A 19,725-nucleotide genomic window follows, 5' to 3' on the forward strand; every position below is an offset into this window, starting at 1 on the left:
CAGTAGGTCCCTGTTATTCAGAATTGCAGATCAGTGGAAGGCAGACACTGGGGAAGACCCTTTCCCCCGCTTTGTGGGGGTCCCCAGAGACCATCTAGCCCTGTGGTTCTCCACTGGAGTGATTCTGCTCTGGGGGGATATTTGGCACTGTCTGGAGACACTTTGGGTTGTCATAACCTGGGGCGGGGGTGCTCCTGGCATCTAGCAGGTGGAGGCCAGGGATGCCGCTAAACCACCGGACAGACCCCCATGACCAAGAATCATCTGACCCCAAATGTCAGTGGCGTGGGTGGAAAAACCCTGATCTAGCCTAAGTCACTTATTTTACCAGCAGGGAAACTGGGGGGCATTGCAGGGAAGGGGTTTGCTCGGGCCCCTCTCACAGTGAGACAGGATGGGCCAGGACTGGAGCACAGGGCAGGCCCCAGAGCAGGTTTCCAGGTAGCAGCGTGTCTGAAGGAGAGACGGGGTGAGGGCGGGGAGAGGGAGAGGCCCAGGCCTGTTGGAACCTGAGCCTGGGTCAGGGATGGGGCTGCAGTCACGTACATCTCTCAGTCATCCTGGGATAGAATTCTTGGGCAGGAACTCTGTTATTTTTAAAATTTTTATTTATTTTCTTTTAACGTTAAGGCAGCTACTATATTTTGAACAAGAAAGTGGCATAAGCAAGCGAGTGTCCCCCTAACATGCCAGCTCGTCCCCCACGGCACCCCACCGCCCCCCAGCTTCCCCCGTGTTTTGGGAGAAAAGCATCTTTTCTCTGCCCAGTCCTGTCATCCACTGTCACCCCTCTGCACAAGGCAGGCATGGCCTCGCCTGGTATCTGCTTAAAGTCCAAAAATTGTCCAGATGGCGCAGCTAAATGGCTGCATCTGGGGAGATGAAATTCATTCGGTCAGAGCTGAAGGCACCAGCTGACACAGGGCCACTGACCACTGATCCTGAATCAGAGAAAATGAACGGATTTGCCCAGATTTCCACAGGTGCTTCCATGTACGAACAAGTTCTGTAGCCACTTCCATTAAAATGTATTCTGATCAAACAATCTTGCAGACGAAAGCTCACCTAGCCTCAAGTCTACAACACAAAAGCAAGGAGAAAATGACAGATTTTCTGCTGCCATCACATCTGGAACCTTCACAAGGGGGGCCGGGGTGCATGAGGCCCCAGGGCACCGCTAGGCTGTCTGCTCCAGCAATTCCAGGTTCTGCCTCTGGGCCTCGAAGTTTGTCAGCCGGCCGGTTGTATGCCGTCCACACCGGGTCTCCCACAGACAGCCGCATGGCCTTCTCGTATTTCTTCCCGTCCGGTGTGAAACGGTGGTAAATCCCGGCAGGGAGAATGATCGTGTCTCCTTTCTCCACGATGGTCCGGATCCACCTGTCCTCTTTATCTCTCACGTCAAAGTACCCACTGCCATCCAAGATGACGCGAATCTTGTCATCCAGGTGTAAATGCTCCTTGTAAATCATCTTGATCTTTTCTTCGTAATTTGGTAGTTTGTCTCCGCCTATGGTTATTATGTCCATCCAGGAGTAGATTCTCTCTTTTCGGATCTTTTCTAATTCTGGATCATTCTCATATTTGTAAAGGACCCCGAGCCTGCGCAGCTGCTCCAGGCCGACCGGGCGCATGGGCTCCACGTGGTGGAGCCACGGCGGGTTGTCAGCCGAGTCGTCCATGTACCAGGCCTGCGCCGTGGCGGGGCCGGGGTCACTGCCGCCTGGCCCCAGACCTGCTCTGCGACCTGCTCAGGCTGGTCGCAAGAGCTCTGTTATTAAGTCGCAGCTCCCTTGGGTGCCTGCCGTGGGGTGTGGGTGGGGGTGTGTGCCTGGGTGAGTGTCCTGGCTCGGCCCACCACGGGGGCTGGGCTGCACCTCGGAATCGGACCATGGCAGGAAGTCCTGGCCTCAGAACTGTGAGGACTTGAAGGGCAAATTTGGGGCCTGGGGCAAGTGGGGCGTCTGGGGCAGACCTCCTCCTCTCCGCTCCAGCGAGGCAGGGCGCCCCCCATCTTCTGATGATGAACGATGGATGCGGTCATGCAATTTTGGGGAGCAGGCTCTTGGCTTTCCATGGGGCTGGGGCCAGTGCAGCCTGGCGAAGAGGGAGCCTGGGAGGCAGGAGTCCCGGGTGTGAGCCCTGTTTCTGCTGCTAACTTGCTGTGTGACCTTGGGCCAGTCTCTCTCCCTCTCTGGGCCCCAGTTCCCCATCAGTCCACAGAGGGGTGGGCATATATCTGCGGTGCTCTAAAACCATCTGCACGGAGTTCTCAGGTTCTGACCACGGTGCCCGGGGCTTAGGAAGAAGACGCCTGACACCTGGCCTCTCCCTCTCTCTGGGTGTTCATTCGTTCATTCATTCATTCAGCTCATTCATTGAGCTCACTGGACATTTACTGAGCCCCTGTTATGTGCCAGGTGTCAGGGCACCGGGAGTTCACTGTTGGGTGGAGGACACAGCCTGGTGGCAAACATGACACAGCGTGGTTCACGCTGTGCTGGGGTCGTTCAAGGGATGGGGGGGCAGATGGGCAGGCACAGGGACCTGCAGGCCCAAAGGCCTGGCGGCTGCATGGCATGGCAAGCTCTAGAAAGTGCGGCAGGGTGTGGAATATGGGTGGCGTGGGGCGGTGAGGGTGTGTGGCCAGAGGAGGCGGGGCCGTCAGGCTGGAGCAAACCCTCATCGATTGGGCCCCTGAGGGGGTGGGCCTGCTGCTAATGGCACCAAGGGAGCTGGGGCCCCACAGTGACAGTGACAGTCTCTGCAGGGGAAACCAGATAGTCCCCCGGAGGCTCCCCACCGAGGCCAGCCTGCCTGTACCCACCTGCCCCCAATAAAGCTTCAGGGTCCCCCGCAGGTGCTCACAGCACCGACAGCTCCCGCTGCTGCGGCACCTGCACTGTCTTCCCTCCTAGGAGCCAGGCACCCGCAGGGGCCGGGCCTCGAGACGCCTCTGGGCGCCTTTTGTTCTCCCTTTATTGTTTTTAATAATCTTTTCAAATTACTCAAGTGACACACAGCCATTGTGGGGAAATGGGAGGCTCTGGGGGACACGAGGGGAAGCGATGGCCCCCCTCTGGCCTCCAGAGCCGGCTGTGCCCCCCTGTGGCCATCACGGTCTGGCGCCGGGCCTGTTCCCTCCTCCTGCCCAGGGACCCGTCCTGCCCAGGGGCCTGGGGTCATGGACCAGATCTTGGCTCTGAAACGCTCCTCTCTGGCTCTGCGTCCTGGCCCAGATGTGAAGGTTTGAGTCTGCAACACCCAGCTGGGAAGGAGGCTTCAAGGGGAGGGACCCGGAGGGGACGAGTCCCTTTCTGGTACCTGCTGTGGGAGGGGCCCTGACCTCTGTGCCTCAGTGCCTTCATCTGTGAAATGGGGATCACTGAACCCACTGAGCAGGGCTGAGTGGCGACTGCAGGAGGAACCGCCCACGAAGGCTTAGGCCAGTGCCCGGCACGGGGCTGTTGTCAGAGGTGCAGGTGGTGGCAAGATGGGGCAGTGATCCTGGTTACTGGGCCGGGACCGCCTCCCTGGGCCTCTGGCCCCTCGAGGTGCCCCAAGGGGTGGGTGGGGAGGCACGCACAGGCCCAGCCATTTTTTACAGCCTCATGCTTGCTGGGGGCACTGCGGGAGGGTGGGTGCCTATGGCAGCGCAACGCCACGCCCCACTCCATCTCCCAGCCTCGCCCTCACCCCTAAGGAACCGCTGACATTTTAGCAAGAGTCTTGTCTTGCTTTCTTTCTGACATCTGACCTTGATCACTTAGGCCTCAGAATTCCCAAGGCTCCCTACTTCCGGTGCCCTGCGTGTCCCTTCACCCAGCCTGGGCTCCTTAGCTTGTTCTCTGATGGGTGGAGGGACAGTGGCTTCTCCACATGCTCTCTGTGTATACGGCCCTCAGTCACGGCACCACCAGCAACTTTCCCGGGATGTGACGGGAGAATGGCCCTGGGTAGACCAGAGAACAGTGGGGCTGGTGGGGGAGGGGACGTCTTCAGTGAGCCCGTGTCTCTGAGCATCTGGCCCCATCAGTGGTTACTTTGAACCCCACCTCGGCTCCAGTCTGGGCTGCAAGGACTTGCAGATCTCCCCGTCTCAAAGCCTCAGCTTCCTCATCTTTAAAATGGGCTTGGGACTTCCCTGGCGGTCCAGTGGTTAGGACTCCGCACTTTCACTGCTGGGGCCCAGGTTCAATCCCTGGTCCGGGAGCTAAGATCCCACAAGCCACGTGGACAAAAAGGGCTTCATCATAGTACATTGCTCATAGGGCTGTTATGGGCGTTCCAGGAGAATCAGGTTTGCAAAGTTCCCAGCAGACAGTGGTCCAGCAGAGGTAGCAGCTGGTAGCTGATAATAGCTGACCCCTCTCTCTAGCCCCTCTTTGTGCTGGGAATCCTCAGGGGAATGTGTGTCCTGGTTGGAGTTGCCAAGCTACACGCAGGAGCCAACTTATGAATTGATTTAAAAGAGCACATTGAGGCTTCCCTGGTGGCGCAGTGGTTGAGAGTCCGCCTGCCGATGCAGGGGACACGGGTTCGTGCCCCGGTCCGGGAATGATCCCACATGCCGTGGAGCGGCTGGGCCCGTGAGCCATGGCCGCTGAGCCTGCGCGTCCGGAGCTTGTGCTCCGCAACGGGAGAGGCCACAACAGTGAGAAGCCCATGTACAGAAAAGAAAATAAAAAATAAAAAAATAAAAGAACACATTGAGGTCATGATACTAAAGATCACGCCATTGCTTATTTTTTACGTCCAGCCCTGTGCCAGGTATGCTACGTCATCACCTCATGCAGTCCCCACAAGATGGATGTGATAGCTGTCCCTGGTTATAGATGAGGAGAGTCAGGCTCAGAGAGGTGAAGGCACCTGCCTGAGGATGCAGCTAGCAAATGGCAGGACTGGGATTTGGGCTGCAAAGCCATGTTGCCATCAGCTGGCCGGGTATCTGGAGGGTCCCTGGGCACTGGGAATGCAGGGTGGACAGGTCCAGTTGGAAACCACCAGGATGCCCTCCGAGCTTGCTGGGCGGCTCCCGTGTCGTTTACACAGTTCTCTGGGAACAGAGGCAGGGGAGCGGGTGTGTGCACACTTGGGGGTGCAGGCATGTGGGAGGAGCCAGCTGCCGGCCCCATATGGTGGCTCTGCCCACCAGCGCCACCAGCACCACCAGCCTGCCTGGCTCCGGGAGGGGCTCAGTGGAGAGGGTCGGGGAGGAGGGAGTACCTTGTGCGAGAGCGGGACTTCCGGGAGGTCGTTCATGCAAGTTTTGTTTTAGTCACCTGTGTGGAGCAGGGGGCCGAGTGGCCAAGCGACTCTTATCCCTTTGGGACAGATGAGGCTAAGAGAGGTGTGGCCACCTGTCCCAGGTCACACAGCTAGCGAGAGGCAGAGGTGGGATGAGTCCAGGTCTGTGCTCACAACCCCGTGTGGCACTGTCTCCCTGGACAGGGACTTACAGGCTTCCAGGGCGCTGGGCAGGAGCTCCCGGCAGGTGGGTGATGCTGGAGTCTCCTTTACCCTCTCTCACCTGGCCTCTACCTCCAGGTACAAAGGCTTCATCAAGGACTGCCCCAGCGGGCAGCTGGACGCAGCGGGCTTCCAGAAGATCTACAAGCAGTTCTTCCCGTTTGGAGACCCCACCAAGTTCGCCACATTTGTTTTCAACGTCTTTGATGAAAACAAGGTGAGCTGGGAATTGACAGGGCCTGTGCCAGCCTGGAGTCCCCTCCCTCCTGCGGCAGCCTGCGCGGCTCCACACCCACGCTGTCCTGCTGATGTTGCATTCCAGAGAAGGAACACAGACGTGTGCGCTCACACACACACATATACACACAAACGCACGCACATGCGTGCACACCCACACGTGCTTATACACAGACGCACACAAATGCATGCGTGCACACACAAACATACATGCACTCATTGTACACAAATGCATGCGCGTATGTACATTGCAGGAGCTCACACATGCACAAGGAACCCACAGAGATCCGTGTGTGCACACACATACCATGCACACAGACATACACGTATACACACGTGCACACGTATGTACACCTTGACCCTTTTCTTACAAGCACAAAATGTAGATTCCGCCAGGGATAATAACAGGATTTACAATCACAACTGACATTTACTGAACGTTTACTACGTTCTACACTCTTTATGTGGATTTTATTTCTTAAATAGGTTTATTTATTTATTTATTTTATTCTTGGCTGCATCGGGTCTTCGTTGCTGCGCACGGGCTTTCTCTAGTTGCGGCGAGCGGGGGGCTACTCTTCGTTGTGGTGCACGGGCTTCTCACTGCGGTGGCTTCTCTTGTTGCGGAGCACGGGCTCTAGGTGCGCGGGCTCGGTAGTTGCAGCACGCGGGCTCGGTAGCTGTGGCTCGTGGGCTCTAAGGTGCAGGCTCAGTAGTTGTGGTGCACGGGCTTAGTTGCTATGTGGATTATTTTTAGTGAGACCTTACAACCAGCTACCTGTAGGGATGCCTTTTAATTGCCCCCATTTTGCAGATGAAGAAACTGAGAATCATATAATATGGGATCTTTTGTGCCTGGCTTCTTTCACTGAGCATCGTGTTTTCAAGGCTTATCCGTGTTGCAGCGTGTCCCTTCCTGGTGACGGCCACCCTGACAGTTGGCATATCCACCACTGGGGCATCTGCAGTCCTCCAGACTCTGTGCCACACTGGCATATTTCCTGGCTCACTTGTATTCAAGGTGGACGTACTGTAACTTTTTTCCACGCTCCATGCTGTAGGGCACTTGGATTTTTTCTGCTCTGTCACGCCCTGGCTTTCTCCGCAGGTGGCCTCAGCTGACGATCACACTGCCTGGCCCTGGGAAGAGCTCTGGCCTCTCCGGACCTCAGTTTCCTTATTTGCAAAATAAATAGGATTGAACAGTCCAGAGCCCCACCTTTTTCTAAAGCCCCTGAGCCTGTGGTTCAAGGCCGAGGAGAAAGGGGTTTCGGGGTGACTCCTGCCCAGAGGGTCTTGTGTGCTGGTGGTCCCTCTTCCTCCCACCAGATGTGGAGTGTCAGGCTCTCCCTTTGGCCTCACCCTTTTCCCTGTCCCTCCTGCCTGGATTTTCCCTCTTTTTTTTTTGGCCACACCATGCAGCACGTGAGATCTTTGTTCCCCAACCAGGGATCAAACCCGTGCCCCCTGCATTGGGAGCGCAGAGTCTTAACCACTGGACTGCCAGGGAAGTCCTCTTTTCCCATTTCTAATCCTACCCTCTCCCCATCCCCTTCCTTCTCGTCACCCTCATTCCTTCACTCCCGCACTCTCCACTTGGGTGTCTGGTACCTGCTGCCGCCCATCACCACCTGCCCAAGGTGCAGCCTGACCAGGTGACTCAGCGCTAACTGAGGCCCACCCCCACTCCCCTCTCTCCTGCAGGATGGGCGGATTGAGTTCTCTGAGTTCATCCAGGCGCTGTCGGTGACCTCGAGGGGAACCCTGGATGAGAAGCTGCGGTGTAAGTCCTGCCCCCTGGGCTCTATGGGGCGGCCACTGGGCGGTCCCAGGCGGGAGGGAGGCCAGCTACCTGGGCCAGGTCATCTGTCTGGGGCTGAGAGTGGCACAGATGTCCTGCCCTTCCAGGTCAGAGGCAGTTTCTTGGAGGAGGCCAGGCAGGAGGAACGTATCTTCCTGAGATGTGTGGACAGATGGGGCGGGAGCAAAGGGGCATCTGAGCAGGTGCAGACATGGGACCTCGGGCAGGACAGCGTGGAGTTAAAAGACCTGGTTCCAGGGCTGGATCCACTACTTAGGAGGCTGTTTTGATGACTGATCTCATTCATTCACTTATTTACTGGTTCACCCAACAGATGTTGACCAAACATGGCCACGTGTCAGTGCTGAGCAGAGGCCAGGACCCACGGGTGCATCAGATAGACGGGCACCTGCCCTCGCGGCTGTCAGTCTAGCTCAGGGACCTTATCCAAAAGATCCCAGAAAGCTGCAGGCGAGGCAGGAAGAGGGAAGAGAGGAACTGACCCTGTTATGAGTCGGGAGCTGAGTTGGGAAGGGTGAAGGTGCCAGGGAGGGAGGAGGGAAGAGGGTTCCAGGCAAGGGAAACAGCATGTGCGAGGCCCTGAGGAGGGATGAGAGAAGGATTCAGAGGGGAGCGTGTGCAGGCTCCTGCTGCTGCGAGAGGGGATCTGGAGAGAAGATGAAAACAGCTGGGCCAGAGCTCACTCCCCACGGAGACACTTTCACTGCTTTGCGTCAGCACCGAGAAAACGCGGCAGTTTCTTTTTCTTTCTCTTTTTAGGAATAAAAGAGGATTTTATTTATGCAGAAGCTCCTGCCCTCCCCCCCAGGCATATTATTTTATTTTCTAAGTTGATCCCAGCAGGATACAGTGTAATTGTGGAAAGGAAGTGGGCTGAAAGGAGGCAGAGGCGGGGGCATGGGGAAGGAGAGGGGGGCCTTTAGGGCTCCTCCTGGGGTCCCCTCCCTCCCACAGCTCCAGCCTCAGCTCTTGCAGATTCAGTGCCCCCTCCTTTTTTTTTTTTTTTTTTTTTTTTGCGGTACGCGGGCCCCTCACCGCCGTGGCCTCTCCCGTTACGGAGCACAGGCTTCGGACGCGCAGGCTCAGCGGCCATGGCTCACGGGCCCAGCCGCTCCATGGCCTGTGGGATCCTCCCGGACGGGGGCACGAACCCGCATCCCTTGCATTGGCAGGCGGACTCTCAACCACTGCGCCACCAGGGAAGCCCCCCCACCCCGCTCCTTTTTATATTTAGATTTTTTTTTAATAACCCTAGTTGAAACGGCGCCGTGCGTGCGCGTGCGCGTGTCCCGTCTGTTTTGATGTAAATATTCATTGATTGGATGAATAACGGGGCTGTGGTGCAGTGCGGTGGGGCGGGGAGCAGCACCCCCTTCCCCGGACCGGGGGTCACTCTGCCCTGGCTGGTTGACCGCAGGGGCCTTCAAGCTCTACGACTTGGATAACGATGGCTACATCACCAGAAACGAGATGCTGGATATAGTGGACGCCATTTACCAGATGGTGGTGAGAGGCCCGGGTCCTATGGGGTAGGGGGAGGCAGTAGGGGCATCAAATTTAGTGACTGGGCCTGTCCCAGAGGAGGCACCCCCGTGGGACTGCTCTCCTGACCGGGGCAAGCGTTGGTCAGGTAAGGGTCACTGCTTGGGGCCGCTTAGCACATCTCCAGCTGGGCTGGCAGATGGGGGCTCGGGTGGGTGCGAGGTTCTGGAGCAGAATTACAGATGGCGGGGGACATTGCGGGGAGTGGGAGGCAGAGGGGGTCCTCATCTGGAACCTGCCCAGGTCTGGGGAGCATATTTTTGGGAAAGGGGCCCAAAGCCCAGAGTGCCAGGAGCCAGCCCCCACCTTGTCTGTCCCTGGCAGGGGAACACCGTGGAACTCCCCGAGGAGGAGAACACCCCCGAGAAGCGGGTGGACCGAATCTTCGCCATGATGGACAAGGTGAGACCCCTCCCGTAGGTGCCAGTGACCACCTATGGGCCTGGCTCGAGGCAGGCAGCACACCTGGTGTGACGTCCACTGGTCCAGTTGGCAGCCGTCCCCTTCAGACATCCAGGGTTTTAAGTAAATTTGTCCAACACTTTCTCTTTGATCAACTAAGATTCTTTACTTATTTTTAAAAATTAATTAATTTATCTATTTTTGGCTGCGTTGGGTCTTTGTTGCTGTGCGCGGGCTTTTCTCTAGTTGTGGCGAGAGCGGAGGCTGCTCTTCGTTTCGGTGTGTGGGCTTCTCATTGCAGTGGCTTCTCTTGTTGCGGAGCATGGGCTCTAGGCACGTGGGCTTCAGTAGTTGTGGCACGCGGGCTCAGTAGTTGTGGCTCGCGGGCTCTAGAGCGCAGGCTCAGTCGTTGTGGCGCACGGGCTTAGTTGCTCTGCGGCGTGTGGGATCTTCCCAGACCAGGGATCGAACCCATGTCCCCAGCATTGGCAGGCGGATTCTTTTTTTTGCGGTATGTGGGCCTCTCACTGTTGCGGCCTCTCCCGTTGCGGAGCACAGGCTCCGGACGCACAGGCTCAGCGGCCATGGCTCACGGGCCCAGCCGCTCCGCGGCATGTGGGACCTTCCCGGACCGGGGCATGAACCTGCGTCCCCTGCATCGGCAGGCAGACTCTCAACCACTGTGCCACCAGGGGAGCCCTGGCAGGCGGATTCTTAACCACTGCGCCACCAGGGAAGTCCCAAGATTCTTAACCTTTTAAATTTTTTGCCATGGACAAGAAATGTGGGCATTCTGGAGAAGTTGTCTGTGGACTTCTCAGAGTAATGGTTTTAAGTGCATCAGATAAAATCCACAGGATTAAGAAGGAAGCTATTTTGGAATGCAGCTATCAGAATTTTTTTTAAAAGAATATGTGATGTGGTATATGAGCTTCTTTATGAACACATTGGATGATGAGTTACAGTGGTTTAACCGCCCCACAATTTCGAACCAATGATATGTACAGGTGATGCCTGCAGCAACCGTGGAGTGTTATAAAAATGCCTCGATCCCCACAGTTGACAAAGCCACAGGTACTGCTGGTTCTGTGGGAGATCGTTACCTAGATTCATTATGGAAGGAAGAGCTAAATTTCAGTTATAAGTTAGTGAAAAGAAAGACCTCATTTTTTCCCATTTTAGTTCACAGGCCTGCTGAATTCTGTTCTCAGACCCCAGGTTAAGAAACGCTTCTTTAGGGCTTCCCTGGTGGCACAGTGGTTGAGAGTCCGCCTGCCGCTCAGGGGACATGGGTTCGTGCCCCGCTCCGGGAAGATCCCACATGCCGCGGAGCGGCTGGGCCCGTGAGCCATGGCTGCTGGGCCTGCGCGTCCGGAGCCTGTGCTCCGCAACGGGAGAGGCCACAACAGTGAGAGGCCTGCGTACCGAAAAAAAAAAAAAAAAAAGAAACCCTTCTTTATACCAAACTTTTTTTTAAACTGGAAATAACTTTGTTTTAAACTGGAATTTGATATCAAGGTGGTAAGGAAACCCACTATTGCTTGCCTTCAATAAAAGAATTCAAATGAACAGTGACCTTGGGCTTATTATTACATTCTGGCTAGGTACAGGTGCCTGCCCTGAAAGCTTTGAGCCTGAGGCGTTACTGCCTTAATTTAAAAAAGTGAGATCGTATGTCAGAGAGGCAGTAAAGACACAGAGACTCAGACCACGCTGGGCTGCTGATAATAATCAGAAGATGTGTCCATAGAGTAAGGCAGAGAAGACTAACTTCTCGCAGGGTGGTTCAGTGTTATTTAACACCAAGGTGTTAAATCCCCCGCACCCCCAATTCAGACATCCCTTATTTTGGGAAGCAAAGTCCACGCTGTAGTCAGACTGGGTGTAAATCTGGCTTCCCCAGTTAGCAGCCAGGGGGCCCTGGATAGCTGACTGAGCCTCGGCATCCTCACCGGTGAAATGGTGATAAGAGCAGCCCCTCTTTGGCTAAACAATACGCTGCTAAGTAACCAAGAGATCCCTGAAGAAATCAACGAGGTAATAAAAAAATACCTAGAGACAAATGGCAATGAAAACACGACGACCCAAAACCTATGGGATGCAGCAAAAGCACTTCTAAGAGGGAAGTTTATAGCAATATAATCCTGCCTCAAGAAACAAGAAAAATCTCAGATAAACGATCTAACCTTACACCTAAAGGAGCCAGAGAAAGCAGAGCAGCCCCTCTTCTTAGAGCGGCTGTGAGGACCCCATGAGACCAAGCGCACGCATAGCATGAACGGGGCCCACGGTAGACGACCCTCAAGGTCTGCCTGCGGAGCTTGTGGAAACCTCGTCACCATCTCTCTCTCTGGGTGCAGGCTGTGGGTGGCTTCCAAGGCCTTTTTCTTTTGCTCTCACGGGTTTCCTTGCAAGATGCTCCAGAGGAAGGGATTCTGGCCCAAACCATTTGCTTCTGCAAGAGACCCACTAAAGCCCCTTTACGTGGGCTCCGTCCAGCCTCCTTGTAGGTCTCCCGGGGGATCGCTTAAATGCCCTCCCAAGGGTGACCCCAGAGAAATGCATCAGGCTCTCAGCCCTGTGGGATTAACACCCTCTGTGGGGATGAACAGCAGTGAGGGTGATAACTGTGGAGTTATCGGGTGCTTCCGGCCTGCCGAACACTTTACACAGCTTGAGCTCAAGGAGTGCTCACCTCAGTGCCCTGAAGAAGCTGTTCAATTCTTTCCAGTCTCCAGATGAGGAAACAAGGGCCCAGAGAGGTGGGTCGTGTGCCCAAGGTCACCCAGCCAGGAAGTGCCTGCGTCTGTCTATGCCTGACCCCTCCCACCTAATGAGCTGCCTTGCCTCCCTCCTGACTTAACTGTGGAAGCTCTTTTGGAAGCAGCCCTGGGCTGGGCTTGGGGAGGGAGTGTCCAGGGCCCAGGGCAGAGGCCCCTGTCCTGGGAGGTTGGTTGTCCCCTCACCTTCACCCTCCTCTCTCTGCTTGCAGAATGCCGACGGGAAGCTGACGCTGCAGGAGTTCCAGGAAGGATCCAAGGCGGACCCGTCCATCGTGCAGGCGCTGTCCCTCTACGACGGGCTGGTATAGTCCAAGGCCCAGAGCTGAGGTTAGTGGAGGGGGACTTGGGGCCTGGGGTGGGGGAAAGGGGGCAAACCCAGCCTCAGGACACTTGGGGTTGGCAGATAAGTACCTGAGTTTCCCGGGGGGGAATCAGGGTCTGCCCAGTTGGCGCATAGCTAGTAAGGGAGGCCTAGGAGGCAGGGCCTTCACGTCAGCCAGGGCTCCTCTATTTTTGTCATTTTTATATACGCAGATTCAGCCTGAGAGTTGACTTGAATAGAAGTTTTCCTGGGTTGAAAACACTTTGAAAATACCAGTTCTCAGCCAGGGCCAGGGGCCTGGGAGAACAGGAGTCTCTCATCTTTTCTCCATTGGGGTGGCTGAAGACCTCAGCTTCTGCTCTCTTGATCAATAGCTCCAACGTGGTTTCTTTTTTTGCCCGGATTTCCGTTAAGTGCAGGATGATGGCCCACAGAGGCCTCTGTTGCTGGCAGAGAGCTGATTCCCATGGTCCTGTCCAGCTACGAACACTCTTTTTTTTTTTTCCTGGCTCTTTTTTTTTTTTTTTTAACATCTTTATTAGAGTATAATTGCTTTACAATGGTGTGTTAGTTTCTGCTGTATAACAAAGTGAATCAGCTATATATATACATATGTCCCCATATCTCTTCCCTCTTGCGTCTCCCTCCCTCCCACCCTCCCTATCCCATCCCTCTAGGTGGTCACAAAGCACTGAGCTGATCTCCCTGTGCTATGCGGCTGCTTCCCACTAGCTATCTATTTTACGTTTGGTAGTGTATATATGTCCATGCCGCTCTCTCACTCTGTCACAGCTTACCCTTCCCCCTCCCCATATCCTCAAGTCCATTCTCTAGTAGGTCTGCATCTTTATTCCTGTCTTGCCCCTAGGTTCTTCTGACCATTGTTTTACAAACACTCTTGTACGTGTCTCCTGGTGGACGGATGGTGCATCCTCTTGATATAGATCTAAGAGTAGAGTTGCTGGGACATAGAATGTGTGTATATTTAGCTTTAGTAGATACTTCCAGAAGTTTTCCAACATGGCTGTACCATCTCCGACTCCCATTGCCCCACATCCTTGCCAGCACTGGGTGTTCTCTGTCTTTTAAAATTTCAGCCGTTTTGGTGGGCGTGTCATGATAGCTTGCTGTAATCTGAATTTGCATCTCACTGATGAGCACTGAAGTTGGGCACCTTGTCGTATGTGCATCCTCCGTTTTACCATCACATTTTGTGCTGTGCTGTCTTAGTTATCTTGCTGCACACTGCAGTCCCGCAAAACAGCTGAAAAGAACAAACATCAGGAATTTGGGGACAGCTTTGTTGGGTGCCTTCGGCCCAAGGTCTCTCATGAGGATGCAGCCAAGCTGTCAGGAGGGTGGCCAACCATCCCAGTTTGCCCGGGACTGTCCCGGATTTAGTGCCAAAAGTCCCATGTCCTGGGAAACCCCTCTGTAGGAGGTAAACTGGAATGATCTTCAGCTGTTGGCCAGGACTGCGGTCTCATCTGAAGGCTTGGCCAGGGGTGACCCATTTCTAAGCTCACTCATTTGGTTTGGCGGCCTCAACATGTGGCCCTCTGCACAGGGCTGCCTAAAAACATGGTGGCTGGCTTCCCCCAGGGTAAGCTTTCTGGGAGGGAGGGAGAGGGAGAACCCAAGGTGAAAGCGCAGTCTTTTTATAACTCGATCTTGAGAAGCAAGATCCCATCACTTCTTTTTTAAGAACGCCTTGGCTACTTTAGGCTATTTCTATACAAATTTTAGAATCAACTTATAAATGTCTACACACACACGCGCGCACACACACGCTGGGATTTTGAATGGGATTGAGTTGAGTCTACTGTTCAGTTTGGGGGAGAATTGGCATCTTTATAATGTTGTCTTCCAGTCCATGAAGATGGTATATCTCTCTCTGTGTTTAGGTCTTTTTTTCTCTATAACATTTTGCTGTTTTTAGCTAAAAGGTCTTTCACACCTTTTGGTAGATTTATTCCTAAGTTTTTGATGGTGTTTTAAACAGTAATTTTAAAATTGTATTTTCTGTTTGTTTCTGATTTATAGAAATTCAGTTGATTTTTGTTTATTGATCATATATCCGTGGTCCTGCTAACTTCATTTATTAAATCTAGGAGTCTGCCTTAGATTCTTTTGGATTGCCTACATTCTATTTCTTCCTTTCCTATCCCTCTGCCTTTTGTTCCTTTTTCCTGCTTCCTTGCACTGGTTGGGCCCTCCAGTCACATAGGAGCAGTGATGGTGAACATCCTTGTCTCAGTCTCAGTCTTGGGAGAAAGCTTTCAATAATTCACCATTAGTTACGATGCTTGTTATAGGTCCTTTGTAGATAGATTTTAGCAGATTTAGAAAGTTTCCCTCTTTTCTAGTTTGGTAGGAGTTATTTGTTTTTTTAAAAAATCATGAGTGATATTGCACTTTATCAAACTTTTCTGCGTTTATCAAGATGCTCATATGACTTTTCTCTCTTTTTTGTTGTCAATATGATGAATTACACTGATTGATTTTGTGTGTGTGTGTGTGTGTGTGTGTGTGTGTGTGAATACATTTTATGGATCATCAGTGGATTCCTGTCCACTTAAATACACTACCTTTTTTTTTTCTATTCTTTTTCAAGTTAGTTTTCCCATTTAGGTTGTTACATAATATTGAGCAGAGTTCCCTGTGCTATACAGTAGGTCCTTGTTGCTTATCCATTTTTTTAAAAAAATTTTTCATCTTTATTGGAGTATAATTGCTTCACAATACCGTTAGTTGATGTTGCACAACAAAGTGAGTCAGTCATACGCATACACATATCCCCATATCCCCTCCCTCTTGAGCCTCCCTCCCATCCTCCCTATCCCACCCCTCTAGGTCATCGCAAAGCACCGAGCCAATCTCCCTGTGCTATGTGGCTGCTTCCCACCAGCCAACGGTTTTACATTCTGTAGTATATATATGTTGATGGTACCCTCACTTCACCCCAGCTTCACCCTCCAATCCCATGTCCTCACGTCCATTTTCTATGTCTACCTCTTTATTCCTGCCCTGCAATTAGGTTCATCAGTACCATTTTTTTTTTTTTTTAGATTCCATATATATGTGTTAGCATACGGTATTTGTTTTTCTCCTTCTCACTTACTTCACTCTGTATGACACACTCTAGATCCATCCACCTCACTATAACTCAATTTCGTTTCTTTTTATGGCTGAGTAATATTCCATTGTATATATGTGCCACATCTTCTTATCCATTCATCTGTTGATGGACACTTAGGTTGCTTCCATGTCCTGGCTATTGTAAATAGAGCTGCAGTGAACATTGTGGTACATGTCTCTTTTTGAATTATGGTTTTCTCAGGGTATATGCCCAGTAGTGGGATTGCTGGGTCATATGGTAGTTCTATTTTAGTTTTTTAAGGAACCTCCATACTGTTTTCCATAGTGGTTGTGTCAGTTTGCATTCCCACCAACAGTGCAGGAGGGTTCCCTTTCACCACACTCTTTCCAGCATTTATTTTTTTCTAGATTTTTTGAAAATGACCATTCTGACCAGTGTGAGGTGATACCTCATTGTAGTTTTGATTTTCATTTCTCTAATAATTAGTGATGTTGAGCATCTTTTCATGTGCCTCTTGGCCATCTGTATGTCTTCCTTGGTGAAATGTCTATTTAGGTCTTCTGCCCATTTTTTAACTGGATTGTTTGTTTTTTGATATTGAGCTCCATGAGCTGTTTGTATATTTTGTCTGTTCTTTCATTTGCAAATATTTTCTCCCATTCTCAGGGTTATCTTTTCGTCTTATTTATGGTTTCCTTTGCTGTGCAAAAGCTTTTAAGTTTAATTAAGTCCCATTTGTTTATTTTTGTTTTTATTTCCGCTACTCTAGGAGGTGGGTCATAAAAAGATCTTGTTGTGGTTTATGTCAGAGTGTTTTTTCCTATGTTTTCCTCTAAGAGTTTTATAGTGTCTCGTCTTACATTTAAGTCTTTAATCCATTTTGAGTTTATTTTTGTGTATGGTGTTAGGTAGTGTTCTAATTTCATTCTTTTACATGTAACTGTCCAGTTTTCCCAGCACCACTTATTGAAGAGGCTGTCTTTTTCCCACTGAATGTTCTTGCCTCCTTTGTCATAAATTAGGTGCCCATATGTGCAGGGCGTATCTCTGGGCATTCTATCCTCTACCATTGATCTATATTTCTGTTTCTGTGCCAGTACCATACTGTCTTGATTACTGTAGCTTTGTGGTATATTTTGAAGTCAGGGAGCTTGATTCCTCCAACTCCATTTTTCTTTCTGAAGATTGCTTTGGCTATTTGGGATCTTTTGTGTTTCCATACGAATTGTAAAATTTTTTGTTCTAATTCTGTGAAGAATGCCATTGGTAGTTTGATAGGGATTTCATTGAATCTGTAGATTGCTTTGGGTAGTAGAGTCGTTTTCACAATATTGATTCTTCCAATCCAAGAACATGGTGTATTTCTCCATCTGTTTATGTCACCTTTGATTTCTTTCATCAGTGTTTTATAGTTTTCTGAGTACAAGTCTTTCGCCTCCTTAGGCAGGTTTATTCCTAGGTATTTTATTCTTTTTGTTGCAATGGTAAATGGGAGTGTTTCCTTAATTTCTCTTTCTGATTTTTCGTTGTTGGTGTATACGAATGCCAGAGATTTCTGCACATTAATTTTGTATCCTGCAACCTTACCAAATTCATTGATTAGCTCTAGTAGTTTTCTGGTGGCATCTTTAGGATTTTCTATGTATAGTATCATGTCATTGGCAAACAGTGACAGTTTTACTTCTTCTTTTCCAACTTGTATTCCTTTTATTTCTTTTTCTTCTCTGATTGCTGTGGCTAGGACTTCCAAAACTACGTTGAATAAGAGTGGCAAGAGTGGACATCCTTGTCTTGTTCCTGATCTTAGTGGATATACTTTCAGTTTTTCACCATTGAGTATGATGCTCGCTGTGGGTTTGTCATATATGGCCTTTATTGTGTTGAGGTAGGTTCCCTCTATTCCCATTTTCTGGAGAGTTTTTATCATAAATGGGTGTTGAATTTTGATAAAAGCTTTTTCTGCATCTATTGAGATGATCACATGGTTTTTATTCCTTAATTTGTTAATGTGGTGTATCACATTGATAGATTTGCATATATTGAAGAATCCTTGCATCCTGGGATAAATCCCACTTGATCATGGTGTATGATCCTTTTAATTTGCTATTGGATTCTGTTTGCTAGTATTTTGTTCAGGAATTTTGCATCTAGGTTCATCAGTGATCTTGGTCTATAATTTTCTTTTTTTATGATATCTTTTTCTGGTTTTGGTATCAGGGTGATGGTGGCTTCATAGAATGAATTTGGGAGTGTTTCTCCCTCTGCCGTTTTTTGGAAGAGTTTGAGAAGGATGGGTGTTAGCTCTTCTCTAAATGTTTGATAGAATTCACCTGTGAAGCCATCTGGTCTTGGACTTTTGTTTGTTGGAAGATTTTTAATTACGGTTTCAATTTCATTACTTGTGATAGGTCTGTTTATATTTTCTAATTCTTCCTGGTTCAGTGTTGGAAAGTTGTACCTTCCCAAAAATTTGTCCATTTCTTCGTGGTTGCCCATTTTATTGGCATATAGTTGTTTGTAGTAGTCTCTTATAATCCTTTGTATTTCTGCGGTGTCAGTTGTGATTTCTCCCTTTTCATTTCTAATTTTATTGATTTGCCTCTTTTTTTCTTGATGAGTCTGGCTAAGGGTTTATCAATTTTTTTTTTTTTTTTTTTGGCTGCATTGAGTCTTCATAGCTGTGTGTGGGCTTTCTCTAGTTGCGGCGAGCGGGGGCTACTCTTTGTTGTGGTGTGCGGGCTTCTCATTGCAGTGGCTTCTCGTTGTGGAGCACAGGCTCTAGGCACATGGGCTTCAGTAGTTATGGCTCGCTGGCTTCCGTAGTTGTGGCTCGTGGGCTCTAAAGTGCAGGCTCAGTAGTTGTGGTGCACGGGCTTAGTTGTTCCATGGCATGTGGGATTTTCCCGGACCAGGGCTCGAACCCGTGTCCCCTGCATTGGCAGGCGGATTCTTAACCAGTGCGCCACCAGGGAAGCCCCTCCAGCTTTCGTTTGATTTCCATTTGCATGGAATATCTTTTTCCATCCCTTCACTTTCAGTCTGTATGTGTTCCTAGGTCTGAAGTGGGTCTCTTGTAGACAGCATATATACGGGTCTTGTTTTTGTATCCATTCAGCGAGCCTGTGTCTTTTGGTTATGGCATTTAATCCATTTACATTCAAGGTTATTATCGATATGTATGTTCCTATTACCATTTTCTTAATTGTTTTGGGTCTGTTTTTGTGGGTCTTTTTCTTCTCTTGTGTTTCCCGCTTACAGAAGTTTCTTCAGCATTTGTTGTAAAGCTGGTTTGGTGGTGCTGAATTCTCTTAGCTTTTGCTTGTCTGAAAAGCTTTTGACTTCTCCATCGAATCTGAATTAGATCCTTGCTGGGTAGAGTAATCTTGGTTGTAGGTTTTTATCTTTCATCACTTTAAGTATATCCTGCCACTCCCTTCTGGCCTGCAGAGTTTCCCCTGAAAAATCAGCTGATAACCTTATGGGGATTCCTTTGTATGTTATTGTTTTGTTTTTCCCTTGCTGCTTTTAATAATTTTTCTTTGAATTTAATTTTTGTTAGTTTGATTAATATGTGTCTTGATGTGTTTTTCCTAGGTTTTATCCTGTATGGGACTCTCTGTGCTTCCGAGACTTGGGTGACTGTTTCCTTTCCCATCTTAGGGAATTTTTCAACTATAATCTCTTCAAATATTTTCTCAGACCCTTTCTTTTTCTCTTCTTCTTCTGGGACCCCTATAATTCGAATGTTGGTGTGTTTAATGTTGTCCCAGTGGTCTCTGAGATTGTCTTCCATTCTTTTCATTCTTTTTTCTGTATTCTGTTCCTCGGCAGTTATTTTCCACCATTTTGTCTTCCAGCTCACTTATTCGTTCTTCTGCCTCCGTTATTCTGTAATTGATTCCTTCTAGTGTATTTTTCATTTCAGTTATTGTGTTGTTCATCTCTGTTTGTTTGTTCTTTAGTTCTTCTAGATGTTGTTAAACATTTCTTGTATTTTCTCAATCTGTGCCTCCATTCTATTTCTGAGATTCTGGATCATCTTTACTAT

The 19,725-nt window shown here is 50.3% G+C and overlaps 1 protein-coding gene and 1 pseudogene across 2 annotated transcripts in view; one reads left to right on the plus strand and one right to left on the minus strand.

The window, feature by feature from the left end:
• Positions 1-19,725, plus strand: part of NCS1 (neuronal calcium sensor 1) — a 60,933-nt gene that overhangs the window by 31,566 nt on the left and 9,642 nt on the right. Inside the window, exons 3-7 of one of the 2 annotated variants that reach the window (XM_022578451.3) lie at positions 5,548-5,686; positions 7,411-7,489; positions 8,946-9,034; positions 9,395-9,472; positions 12,465-12,582. In XM_022578451.3, the coding sequence (XP_022434159.1) occupies positions 5,548-5,686; positions 7,411-7,489; positions 8,946-9,034; positions 9,395-9,472; positions 12,465-12,563 (484 nt within the window). In that variant the 3' untranslated portion in view covers positions 12,564-12,582. The remainder of the gene's footprint in view (positions 1-5,547; positions 5,687-7,410; positions 7,490-8,945; positions 9,035-9,394; positions 9,473-12,464; positions 12,583-19,725) is intronic. The other variant, XM_089913869.1, reaches the window with a different exon arrangement.
• On the minus strand, positions 1,087-1,745 carry LOC111176906 (acireductone dioxygenase pseudogene; annotated as a pseudogene).

The sequence above is a fragment of the Delphinapterus leucas genome, chromosome 6, assembly GCF_059928025.1.
Source record: "Delphinapterus leucas isolate spDelLeu-1000000601 "Yukka" chromosome 6, BTC_Dleu_Yukka2, whole genome shotgun sequence".
In the NCBI taxonomy this organism is placed as follows: domain Eukaryota; kingdom Metazoa; phylum Chordata; class Mammalia; order Artiodactyla; family Monodontidae; genus Delphinapterus; species Delphinapterus leucas.